The sequence below is a fragment of the Myotis yumanensis genome, unplaced genomic scaffold (genome assembly GCF_028538775.1).
Source record: "Myotis yumanensis isolate MYYU_CA2020_CCGP unplaced genomic scaffold, mMyoYum1.0.hap1 SCAF_18, whole genome shotgun sequence".
NCBI classification, from domain to species: domain Eukaryota; kingdom Metazoa; phylum Chordata; class Mammalia; order Chiroptera; family Vespertilionidae; genus Myotis; species Myotis yumanensis.
In genome coordinates this window covers 9,303,636-9,317,029 of record NW_027223769.1, presented here as the reverse complement: position 1 = coordinate 9,317,029, position 13,394 = coordinate 9,303,636, and the positions used below count along the sequence as shown (strand labels likewise).

Below are 13,394 nucleotides of genomic sequence, written 5' to 3'. Positions count from 1 at the left end.
TCCTAACTTTATCTTATTTTTCCCCCTTACAGGAAATGACTTAGAGGCCTTACAATTACATCTGTGCATTCTTGCTTTGGACTTTACAATTGAGGGCCAACCCAGTCTGGAAGCACCTCTTATTAATGTTACAAGGAAACGGCTACCTCAACAAACAAAAGGAAAGAAGACTTATAATAACAAATGCCATTTTTTAAAAAACAAAAACTTGTTTTCAGAAAATATTAAAGAAAATTTGGAATTTTTTTGCATTCAAAAGAAGCTTTACAGGTAAATGGATTTGTCAGGCAGGCTCTGTCAAAATTCTGCAGGGATTTGATCTTCCTTCTTAAGGACTTAAAGTAATTCGGTATTGCTTTTTAAATTGCTGTTGATCAGCTTGTAGGTTTTTGGGTTCTAACTTTTCTGCTTTATTAAAGATACATTATTATATTACATTTTTTAAAGTTATTTTTCTGCCATTGTAAATACAAGTATCAAAATATTCTTGCAGAGTAATTATAGGTGAGCATTTTTCTCAAATGCTAACAGTTCTTATACAGCATTTTGGACACACTTATTTTTTGTCAGAGGTCCTGCCTATACTGAAAATATTAATTACATAAACCTGTTGTCCTTCTCACATCTATATTGGATCCCATGGTCACCTGCCTCATAGAAATGCCTTTTTTAAATCTTATATTTTCAGAACTCCACTATTTTTATACCTAGCTACAGTTTTGGGGGATAAAAGACTCAGAACCCTGACTCGCTCACAGTCACTGGGACAATTCCCTCTCCCGCATGTATTGCTGCAGTGCCCAGGACAGTAAAATGGACTACAAGCGGCGCTTCCTGCTTGGCGGGTCCAAGCAGAAGGTGCAACAGCACCAGCAATACCCGATGCCTGAGCTGGGCCGAGCACTAAGTGCTCCCCTGGCATCTACAGCCACCACTGCCCCCCCTGGGCAGTCTGACCGCTGCAGGCAGCTGCCACCATGCCATGCCCCACTCCACTCCCATTGCTGACATCCAGCAGGGCATCTCCAAGTACCTGGATGCCCTCAATGTCTTCTGCCGTGCCAGTACTTTCCTCACAGATCTCTTCAGCACTGTGTTCAGGAACTCTCACTACTCCAAGGCAGCCATGCAACTCAAAGATGTGCAGGAGCATGTCATGGAAGCAGCCAGTCGGCTGACTTCAGCCATAAAGCCCGAGATCGCCAAGATGCTGATGGAACTTAGTGCTGGGGCTGCAAACTTTACAGATCAGAAGGAATTCAGTCTCCAGGACATTGAGGTAGTGTATCTTCTGTGTCATAACTGGGTAGGAAAATGTATTTCAGAGGTAAGTGAGAATGTGGTCTTAGTTTTCCTCCAAATCATCCTAAGTAATGATGGTCTTCATCCTCTTTCTTTTTTCTTTTAATTTTTGTTGTTGTTGGTAATCCTCCCCTGAGGATATTTTTCCATTGATTTTTAGAGAGTGGAAGGTAAAGGGAGAGACAGAGAGAAACATCGACATGAGAGAGATACATCTGTTGATTACCTCCCATGTGCCCAACCAGAGCCAGGGATTGAGCCTGGAACCCAGGTACATGCCCTTGATCAGAATAGAACCTGGGTCCTTTCAGTCTGAGGGCTGATACTCTATCCACTGAGCTAAGCAGACGAAGGCCCCTCCCTTCCTCCTTCCCTCCCTCCCTTCCTTCCTTTCTTTCTTTTTAAATATGTTTTTTATTGATTTTAGAGAGAAAGGAAAGGATTGATGAGAGAGAAACACATCTCTTGGTTGCCTCCTGCACGCTCCCTACTGGGAATTGAGCCTACAACTAGGCATGTGCCCTGACTGGGAATTGAACTGGTAACCTCTTGATTAATGGATTGATGCTCAACCACTGAGCCAAACCGACCGGGTCTCTTTCTTTCTTTAAAAAAACCCAAAAACATATATATGTATATAGTATTGATTTCAGAAATGAAGGCACAGAGTGAGAGAGAGAGAAACATCAATGATGAGAAAGAATCATCTATTAGCTGCCTCCTGCACGCCCCACACTGGGGATTGAGCCCACAATCCAGGCATTTGCCCTGACTGGAAATCGAACCGTGCTTCCTGGTTTGTAGGTAGACGCTCAACCACTGAGAATGCTGGCCACGCTTCATCCTCTTTCTATTGATATTCTCTCCTTATAAAAAATTTGTTGTGTGCCAGGTTCTGAATTGCTTTCATTTCAAATTAAGTAGGTTAAAAGATTATTAAACAAACAAATCAACCTATATTTATGTTCTTTAAATATTCAAATTGTAACTTAATTTCCAGATAACATCCTATTAAAAGTACAGGGTAGAGACTATGATTATGAGTGTTATTTGTGAATTGTCATTATATAGAACCATTGTTTACTTTGGGAAGTTCCACACGTTTAAATTAATTTCCAGTTCTAAATTCACAGCTATTCACAATTGGATGCATTTGATTCTTATTGGATATTGGAGGCCTGGTGCATGAAATTTGTGCACGGGTAGGGCCCTTAGGCCTGGCCGGTGATCAGGGCCAATCGGGGCCTTCCTTCCCCCAGCTGCCAGCAGCTGGCCAGGGCCTTCCTTTGTTCCATGCCGCCCCCTGGTGGTCAGCGCACGTCATAGCGAGTGGTCGAACTGATCAGTCAAACTCCTGAGGGGACAATTTGCATATTAGCCTTTTACTATATAGGATATTTCTTAGGGTCTTTGATGCTCAAGATGAAATATTCTCCCTCTTTTAAGGCTCTAAGTTATAAGATTAGACTAAAAATTTCAGAATAAAAATGACCTTTTCCTTTCTTCAGATTTATTAAACTTGATCTGTTTTATTAGTGTCACTGCTAGAGTTTTTATGTTTTTTTATTGATTTTTTTTTTAGAGAGGAAGGGAGAGAGAGAGAAAACATCAATGTGAGAGAGAAACATTGATCAGTTGCCTCCTGTATGCTTCTGGACCAGGTATCTTATCCACAAGCCAGGTATGTGCCCTGACCAGGAAACGAACCCATGACCTTTTGGTGTATGGGACAACAGCTCCAACCAACTGAGCAACACCAGCCAGGGCTAGAATTTCTTTTTTTAATATATTTTACTGATTTTAGAGAGGAAGGGAGAGGGAGAAAGAGATAGAAACATCAATGATGAGAGAGAATCATTGATGGGCCGCCTCCTGCATGCCCCACACTGGGGATTGTGCCCACAACCTGGGCATATTACCTTGGCCAGAATCGAACCCAGGACCCTTCAGTCCTTAGGCCAACGCTCTATCCACTGAGCCAAATCACGTAGGGCTGCTTGACCATTTTAAACCTAAGACAAAGTACCAACCCTACTGTCTCACTCTGAAGGTGCCCAAGCATGCTTCTAATGTTCCCTTATTTACAGCCAGGTTTGGGATTGACAGATCCTGAACTGCAGTTGCCTACTTTGTGCTCTGAGGCAAGGCTGGGTATATGTGAGTCCTGTCATCAGTGACTTTGCCCCTTACCTTGGGTGGTTCACCCCTCACAGTCTCACTGTTAGAGAAATGAGTTGTGACTATGGTCTGCGAGTTAAATAGTGCCTGTGACAGTTTGTTAAGGGTCCTGGAGTCAGAAGATCTGGGTTTAAAATTTAACTCTGCTTCTTACTGACTGAATGGCCTTGAGCAAATGTAGCATCTCTAAGCCTCGGCTTGCCCATCTATAAAAAGTGGAATTACCACCCACCTTCCATGGTTCTTGTGAAGATCAGAAGCAAGTGGTATGTGTGAAACTCTGTATCCATCATCATCATTTATTATTATTATTGTTTCAAACATGGCTTGAAAGGTACTATTAGCTTTTGTCTGAAGTACAGAGCACAATATGTACAAAACCAACATCAGAGAGAAGTGTGCAAGATATTCTAACTAGAACTCTTTTAGGTGGAAAAAGTTACCATTCTCAGAACATTTGCTCTGCTCGTTTCTCTCCAGGTTCCTGAGGTAGGCACCTCCCTTCCCCCTCTGTATCTTCCCTTTTGGTGGTGTAAGGTGGCAGTAGTATTACCTTCCCGATGCAGGAACTGCTAAGACCTTTAAAGTATAAAAGCCTGAGAGAACCTTTTCCACCAGTAGTTACTGCTCTGTTTGCCTTGCATCTAGAATGGGGCCATGAGGAAAGGAGTGTGTGGGTGCATGGGGGAGTGGTTCATTGAATACACTTGTAGTAGCTGAGAACCTTTGAACAAGCCAGCCAATTGACACTTTCCCTCGTTGGATTTATAGAAAATGTGTTGTTTACATTATATAGAGAGAATTTTGTCTAAAACAGTGGTTCTCAACCTTGGCTGCACATTAGAATCACCTGGGAATCTTTTTAAAATCCTGATTTCTGGGCCTCATCCTCCGGAAATTCTGTTTCTTTGTTATGGGGTGGGGCCACAACATTAGTAACAAAGAAACAGAATTTCCGGAGGATGAGGCCCAGAAATCAGGATTTTAAAAAGATTCATTACTAATGTTGTGGCCCCACCCTATAACAAACAGAATTTCCAGAGGATGAGGCCCAGAAATCAGGATTTTAAAAAGATTCCCAGGTGATTCTAATGTGCAGCCAAGGTTGAGAACCACTGGTCTAAAATGAGAAATAGGATCTTAATTGAGTATTTCATGGGATTTCCTTTGTATAAGTTTCACATGGTCAGTCCAGCTAAAATGTGAGTTCAGGAAAAATATGCTTTTCTGTATTGAATTTTTTCTTTGTACAAAGCTTTGACATGCTACCCAAATGTTTTTTAGCGGTAGACTACACGGGACCAGCTCTCTGTATCTTTTCTTTTTGAGTTTAGAAGCATCTCCGCCGAAACCGGTTTGGCTCAGTGGATAGAGCGTCGGCCTGCGGACTGAAAGGTCCCAGGTTCGATTCCGGTCAAGGGCATGTACCTGGGTTGCGGGCACATCCCCAGTGGGAGATATGCAGGAGGCAGCTGATCGATGTCTCTCTCTCATCGATGTTTCTAACTCTCTATCTCTCTCCCTTCCTCTCTGTAAAAAATCAATAAAAAAATATATTTAAAAAAAAAAAAAAAAAGAAACATCTCCACCAGTGGTTTTTATGATTGTGTTAATTCCAGTGTTCCTGTAAAATGCCAGGCTAGCTGGATTGAGTGGCTGATTTCTCTTTGATTTTTGTCTACCTCAGTTTCATTTGTCCTAGAAATGTGTTATCCTAACTAAGGTTCATTTTCAATTAAAACATGTAGTTCATATTAAAGAATTATAGACAACCCTATAACTTGGTTTTCTGTTTATTAGAAAGTGACAAATGCCCACCTCTTTACAAACATCTGTCATTTGTCTTAAGTAAAATTACTTTTCAGTGCAAATATAAGTAAAAGAATCAGATGGACTGTGATTCACATGTTCATTCCACAGATATCCATTGCACACTTTACTTTGTGCCGTGTACTCTTTCAGGCACAGGATACAGTGATGAATAAGACAGAATTCCTCCCTTTGTATATATGGATATAAGAGGACTGCAATCTTAGATAAGACAGAAGGCATCACTGAAGAGGTGTCATTTGAGTAAAGACCTGAAGGAGGTGAAGGAGTAAACCCTGTTGATAATCAGGAAAAAGAGAACACCAGGCAGAGAGAACAGCTAGTGCAAAGTTCCTGAGGCAGGAGTGACCCTGACTGTTTGAAGAGCAGCAAGGACCTATTGTGGCTGAAACAGTGAGCCCAAGGGAGAGTACTAGGGATGAGGTCAGAAGATAAAGAGGTCAGCCTCTGCAAGTAAGGTGAAGGGAGGCCAGCAGGACAGGATCTGCTGTCCTTGTACAGGGAGCAGTGATGCCACATCTCCCCTTGCTGGCTTGCTTCATTTCTTGGCAGCTGCAGGGCTCTGGTGTCATGGTGGGGCCTCACTGTTGGGAATCCTTGGCCCCCTGGGCAGGTGCTCTGTACAGGCATTCCAGAAGTCCAGGGCAGCTACAGATCTCCCAGGAGTTTTATGTCTTTAAGGGGACCATATTTTATCTGTCAACATTTTTAGTGGCTAAGTGTCACCACCTTGTAAACGGGTAAGCAGACTTTAAATCAAATCTTTATGTCTTTATTTTTAAGAATAGTTTATTGATTTTTAGAGAGAGAGGAAGGGAAAGAGAACCATTGACATGAGAGTGTAATATCAACCATTTTTAAAAAAATAAATTTTTATTGACTTCAGAGAGGAAGGGAGAGTGGGAGAGAGATAGAAACATCAGTGATGAGAAAGAATCATTGATTGGCTGCCTCCTGCACGCCCCCTATTGGGGATGGAGCCCGCAACCCGAGCATGAGCTCTTGACCAGAATCGAACCCGGGACCCTTCAGTCTGCTGGCCAATGCTCTATCCACTGAGCCAAACCTAGTAGGGCTAACATCAGCCTTTGATCAGCTGCCTCCTGAAGCCCTCCACCGGGGTTTGAATCTGCAAACAAGGGCATGTGCCCTGATTAGGAATCGAACCTGCCTTTAGGTACACAGGATGACGCCCAACCTATTGAGCCACACCAGCTAGGGCAAATCAAATCGTTATGTAATTGAACCTTGGCTTCCAGTTGGATGTACTGACAGATGTCTTTTGTATACTATGTGGTTACCTATGAAATTGTTTGAAATAATTTGTGAACACTGACTGTCTTAATGACCTTAATCCAGGCACAGTAACATTTATTTAGAATAGATATATGCCAAAAATACTGTAGAATAACAGTAAGGGAAAATATTAGAAGCTCATTTCAAAATGTGGTGTTCATTAACCTTAATGGAATTAAATTTTCATACTGGTTTGTGTGTGTGTGTGTGTGTGTGTGTGTGTGTTGTTGTTGTTGTTACTGGTTTGTGTGTGTGTGTGTGTGTGTGTGTGTTGTTGTTGTTGTTGTTGTTGTTGTTGTTGTTTTTTGCCTAAAAGTAACATTCAATGTTACTTCTTCTTGTTTTAACTAGTAGATCTTCCATAACAGATTATGGAGTAAATATTTCCTAACGGCATGAAAATCCAAATTGCTGCTATTAATCAGAAACTGTAGTTTACTTTGTAAAAGTGAACTTGTATGAATCTATTTTCAGGCTGTTGCTAATTTCTAGTCACTTTTTTTGGCTTATTCTTTTATGAAGGTGAATCTTCTATTACCTAAATTGTCTTCAGATTTTAGCCTTTAGAACAGTGGTTCTCAACCTAGGCTGCACATTAGAATCACCTGGGAATCTTTTTAAAATCCTGATTTCTGGGCCTCATCCTCCAGAAATTCTGTTTCTTTGTTATGGGGTGAGGCCACAACATTAGTAACAAAGAAACAGAATTTCCAGCCAAAACCGGTTTGGCTCAGTGGATAGAGTGTCGGCCTGCGGACTGAAGGGTCCCGGGTTCGATTCCGGTCAAGGGCATGTACCTGGGTTGCGGGCACATCCCCTGTGGGAGATGTGCAGGAGGCAGCTGGTCGATGATTCTCTCCCATCGATGTTTCTAACTATCTATCTTTCTCCCCTCCTCTCTGTAAAAAATCAATAAAATATATTTTAAAAAAAACAAACAAACAGAATTTCCAGAGGATGAGGCCCAGAAATCAGGATTTTAAAAAGATTCCCAGGTGATTCTAATGTGCAGCCATGGTTGAGAATCACTGCAGAACCTATAGCTAATTAAGTAGTTGGCATTTGAGTGAGTCTCTAAATTTAATTGTGAACAACAAACAAGATTTACTGTCTGACCAGCACATTCTATGTGGGTAGAAGCCAGTGAAGCCAGAGGGCATATGACACTCTGGGGAGACTGGACCCTTTGATGTTGATTTGTCAAAACACGCTGTGCAACCAATTTGTTACCCTGAAAATCACTAATGTAAAGGAGAAACATAAGAAATTAAGCGAATTTCCCTGCCTCTCTGGTACAGACTATTTTTCAGGGTAAACAGCCCTAATGGATAAGATTTTTCTAGTACTTAGAATATACTGCAGTGTATTCTACAGTATACAATATGTATATAGTATACAGAATATACTATAATAAAGCACACAGAATAATACTGAGATTCTTCTACTATTCTTCTAGTAGAGGATAAAGCCATTTGGTGAAAGGTCCTAGGGGGAACTTCATAAGGGAGGGATCAGCCCTTTCCCAGCCAAATCCATTTGTCAGCTTCAGCATTACTGAATATGATATAACCAGGTGATCATGTGCCCTGATAAGAACCACATAGCATCACCCCCATAATATATTCTTGTACTTCTCCCCTCCCCCCAAGGGAGAAAAACAAACTAATGAAGCCTCTAGAATGAATTCCCAGACTACAGGAAATGTGAGACATAGTGGAACAAGTTATACAATACCACAAGGAAGCAATCAGATAAATCCAGAATGTGGCATATTCTTCAGGCAGTTGACCTGATTTGTTCAACAAGTCGAGTACCTTAAAAAAAATTAGGTAGAAGATACCTGAATTAAAGGAGTTAGGTTGACTCCCTTGCTACAAACTTCATTTCCCCTTTTTGTTGACCTGGGAGGAGGAAAGATAGTATTGGATCTGGATTTGTTTTGGGTAAAGGAGGGGACCCAGCCCTCATCTGAGAGACACAAAAGAACTGCTTCAAGGACCTGGAACGAGTGGGTCAGCTGGTGAAGGCAGATGGTAAGTGGCAAAGATGCAGATTTCGGGTGGACAACTTGAACAAACTGAAGAACCTATGCAGCAAGACAATTGGAGAGAAAATGAAGAAAAAAGAGCTAGTGGGAGATGAGTCCATTCTGGAAAATGTGTTAAATCTCGATGACCTCACCTCAGACAATTTAGCTAACGTGAAAGTGTCACAGATCAAAAAACTCCAACTCCTCATTGATGAAGTCATCCTGAGTGTGATGTCAAGCAATTAAAGCTGGAGAAGAGCAGTTTGAGAACCTCTGAGAGATCGGGAACCTTCTGCATCCCTCTGTGCCCATCAGTCACGAGGATGTGGACAACAAAGTAGAGAGGATTTGGGGTGATTATAATGTCAGGAAGAAGTACTCGCAAATGGACCTGGTGGTGATGGTTGATCACTTTGAAGGCAAAAAAGGGGTAATGATGGCTGGGAGTCGAGGGGTCCTGGTGTTCCTGGAACAGGCACTCATCCAGTATGCTCTTCTCACTTTGGGAAGTCAGGGGTACACTCCCATTTATACCCCGTTTTTCATGAGGAAAGAGGTCATGCAGGAGGTGGCACAACTCATCCAGTTTGATGAAGAACTTTATAAGGTGATTGGCAAAGGCAGTGAAAAGTCTGATGGCAACTCCTATGACGAGAAATACTTGATTGCCATCTCCGAGCAGCCCATCGCTGCTCTCCACCGGGATGAGTGGCTATAGTTAGAGGATTTGCCCATCAGGTATGCTAGTCTGTCTACCTGCTTTCGCCAGGAGGTGGGCTTCCTTGGCTATGACACCCATGGCATCTTTCGAGTCCATTAGTTTGAGAAGATTGAACAGTTTATCCACTCATCACTACATGACAAGAAGTCATGGGAGATGTTTGAAGAGTTGATCACCACCGCAGAGGAATTCTGCCAGTCTTCAGGGATCCTGCACCACATTGTGAATATTATCACAGGTTTTTGAATCACACTGCCAGTATGAAACTTGACCTGGGGGCTTACTTTCCAGACTTGGGAGCCTTCCATGAATTAGTCTCTTGTTCTAACTGCACAGACTGTCAGGCTCACTGCCATGAATCCAATATAGGCAAACCAAGAAGATGATGGATAAGGTGGAGTTTGTCCATAAGCTGAATGCTACCATGTGTGCCACTACCCGCACCACCTGCGCCATCCTGGAGAACTACCAGATGGAGAAGGGCATCATTGTGCCTGAGAAGTTGAAGGAGTTTATGCCACCAGGTCTCCAAGAACTGATTCCCTTTGTGAAGTCTGCACCCATTCACCAGGAGTCATCAAAGAAGCAGAAGCAGCAGCATGAGGGCAGCAAAAAGAAAGGGGCAGCAAGAGATGTCACCCTGGAGAGCCAGCTGCAGAACGTGGAGGTCACCGATTCCTGAATATTCCTTCCTCCCAGTTTTGTCAGCTGGGATCCCAGAGCCTGCCTACGGGCAGGGAAGCCAGACACATACCCACTCATCGCCTGTCCCATCTGGCTGCATTGCTAAAACTGGAACCATCTGCTATTTACAACACAGTGTAACTGTTTGCATGGGCCTAGGACTGAGGACTGAAGAAACCATGTAATGAAGCCTCTCTGAGGGAAGGCTAGGACTTGCCTGCAGTCTTCCACCTGGGGCTCAGACCCTGTCTCACAGTTCTATCTGGAACCACACTCACTTTTGCTTTTTCCTCCTAGAGAAAATTGTTCCATTTAGCAAGTAAAAAAAAAAAAAAAAAAGAATTAGAAGATATAAAAACCAAATAAGTCCTAGCCAGTTTGGTTCAAAGGGTAAGAGTGTTGGCTTGGCCTGTGGACTAAAAGGTCCTGGGTTCGATTCTGGTCAAGGGCACGTATCTCAATTGCAGGCTCGATCCCTGGCCCTGGTTGTGGCCGTGCAGGAGGCAACTAATTGATGTGTGTCTCTCACATCAATGTTTCCCCCCCCCCTCTCTCTCTCTGTCCCCCTCTCCCTCTCTATTCTCCCTCTCTCCTCCCACTCTGTAAAAAATTAATGGAAAAAATATCCTCTGGTGAGGATTGGCAAAAAAAAAAAAAAAAAAAAAAATCAAATAAAATGAGCCTTTTGGGATTGAGAAACCAAAAAAAAGACATTTTAAAAAATAACTTAGGAAGTTTGAATATGTACTAGGTCTTGGTTGATTGGATTTGCTTCAGAACATTTCAGCAAAAGTGGAGTTGGGCGGAAGGATTTTTAAAAAATGGCATGGCACCCAGCTGGCATATCTCAGGGGTTGAGCATCGATCTATGAACCAGTAGGTCATGGTTCAATTCCTGGTCAGGGCACATGCCCAGGTTGTGGGCTCGATCCCCAGTTTGGGACATGCAGGACGTAGCTGATCAATGATTCTCTGTCATCATTGATGTCTCTCTCTCTCTTCCTCTCTGAAATCAATAAATATATATATTTTTTAAATGACACAGTGGCCCTAACCAGTTTGGCTCAATGGGTAGAGTGCCGGCCTGTGGACTGAAGAGTATTGGGTTTGATTCCAGTCAAGGGCACATACCTGGGTTGTGGGCTCAATGCCCAAATTGAGGTGTGCAGGAGGCAGCCAATCAGTGATTCTCTCCCATCATTGATATTTCTATTTCTCTCTCCCTCTCCCTTCCTCTCTGGAATAAATAAAAATACACTTTTAAAAAAAAAAGTATGGCCTTTGGGATTAGACACTTAAAAAATAATTTAAAAAATGACACAATGTTGGTAGTTATTGAAGCTTTTTTGATGGATATATAGGGGTTTGTTATACTCTGCTTTTGCATATATTTGTACATTTTCCAAATTTAAACAGAGGAAGAGAGAAATGTATGACTACCTGATAGGAATAATGTATCAGGAATAACCAATAAGAAATTCCATTTCATGGAGGGATTTGTGCATGTGAAGTGATCTTCTAACAGAAAAGGGGGGAGTGTTTAGGAAAACTCCTTCATTTCTGTCTACTCACAGAATGCTCTATTTCACTCTGGCACTTCTGATTACCAAATGTGTGGTGGTTTCCCCACGCCAGGCATTTCTGACACTATTTATCTGGAGTTAGCCCAGGGTGTTGTTACCTGTCCTTGCAGACTGGTTATAAATCAGAGATTCACATTATTGATTTGCTAGAGCAGCTCACAGAACTCAGAAAACTATTTTCCTTACTAGATTATAAAAGGATATAACTCAGGAGCAGCCAAATGGAAGACATGCATAGGACAAGGTATGTAGGAAGATATGTGGGACTTCCATGCGCTTTCCAGGCACGCCACCCTCCTAGCACTTCCATATGTTCACCACCTTGGACGCTTTCTGAACCCCTTCCTTTGGGTCATTGGACTTTTGGGGGGCTTCATTACATAGGTGTGATTTGATTAAATTATTGTCCGTGGATTATTGATTCTACCTCCAGCCCCTTCTCCTCCCCAGAAGCAGAGGGCTGAAAGTTCCAAACCTCTAATCCAGGGGTCCTCAAACTACGGCCCGCGGGCCACATGCAAATACAAATATTGTATTTGTTCCCGTTTTGTTTTTTTTACTTCAAAATAAGATATGTGCAGTGTGCATAGGAATTTGTTCATAGTTTTTTTTTTTGAAACTATAGTCAGGCCCTCCAACGGTCTGAGGGACAGTGAACTGGCCCCCTGTTTAAAAAGTTTGAGGACCCCTGCTCTAATCTGTTGGTTGGTTCCCCTTGCAGCAAGCCTCCATCCTTAGGGGCTTTCCAAAAACCATCAACATAAACTCAGGTTTGGATAAAAGATGTTATGACTACTTTATCTCTCTTGTTACTTAGAAAATTCCAAGGGTTTTAAGCAGCTGTGTGCTAGGAACCTTGGAAGTAGACCAAATATATAAATTTCTTACTATAAATCACAATATTGCAGGGAGTATTATTGAGTAAGATATAGTGATGAATAGAGAGCAGAAAAATGAAGAAAGTAGAAGTGACTCGAGGAAGAAAATGAGAACAAAGAGAAGACCCCCTCTGAAGACAAGACCCCAGCATCAGGTGTAGGAGTCAAACTCCTGGTTGCACTTCTGGTCGAGGGGACAATTTGCATACTAGGCTTTTATTATATAGGATTTTTATGGTTGCTGGTCAGCTTGTTAGATTTCACAGGGTTGTTTTTGCAGCCTCTCTCATCTTTACAAATCAGGAATGTGAGTGTTTGAGAAATGGCATTTGCCTGAAATCCTGCTGGGACCATCATACACAGGCATTGTGTCCTGAACCTGTTCGCTGCTCAGGCCAGTCCAGTCTTTCTGCAGAGGGGATTGTTTGCAGTGTCCATCTCTCCATGAGACTAGGCTTTCTGACCTCTAACTAGTCCTGAAATGTTCAGAGCCAGGAAAATAGAAATATCTGATGTTGTGGAACCCCTGTGAGTCCTTGGTCACTCCAAGACCCCTCCTGAGGTCCCACTAGCTCTGGCGCAGGCCCCAGTTGCCTGGCCTGCTTTCCTGTTCACCTAGCTGCTACCACTGGGGTAAAATACAGATGAGCTGGCTGTACACTGGCAAAGATGAGTGAGGACGATCTAAAGTGCTCCAGGCTTGGTGGGCAAGACAGATAAATAAGTAGACTATGACACTAGGTATGATGAGTGCTGTGATGCATTGGAAAATAGCCTCAAGCCTGACCCAGCTCCCTGTGGTAGGACTCAGCCCCCATACCAGAATCTCCTAACTACCTGATGAATGAGGACAGGGCAGGCCCTGGTAAGAATTTAGATTTTATACAGAATGA

At 42.6% G+C, this 13,394-nt stretch overlaps 1 protein-coding gene and 1 pseudogene across 1 annotated transcript in view; both read left to right on the top strand.

Moving 5' to 3' along the window:
• GARRE1 (granule associated Rac and RHOG effector 1) overlaps positions 1-13,394 on the top strand; it is an 84,193-nt gene that overhangs the window by 25,100 nt on the left and 45,699 nt on the right. The window contains 2 exon segments of the mRNA XM_070399103.1: positions 33-939; positions 941-1,279. Of these exon segments, the coding sequence (XP_070255204.1) occupies positions 784-939; positions 941-1,279 (495 nt within the window). The 5' untranslated portion in view covers positions 33-783.
• Positions 8,451-12,261, top strand: LOC138997271 (serine--tRNA ligase, cytoplasmic pseudogene; annotated as a pseudogene).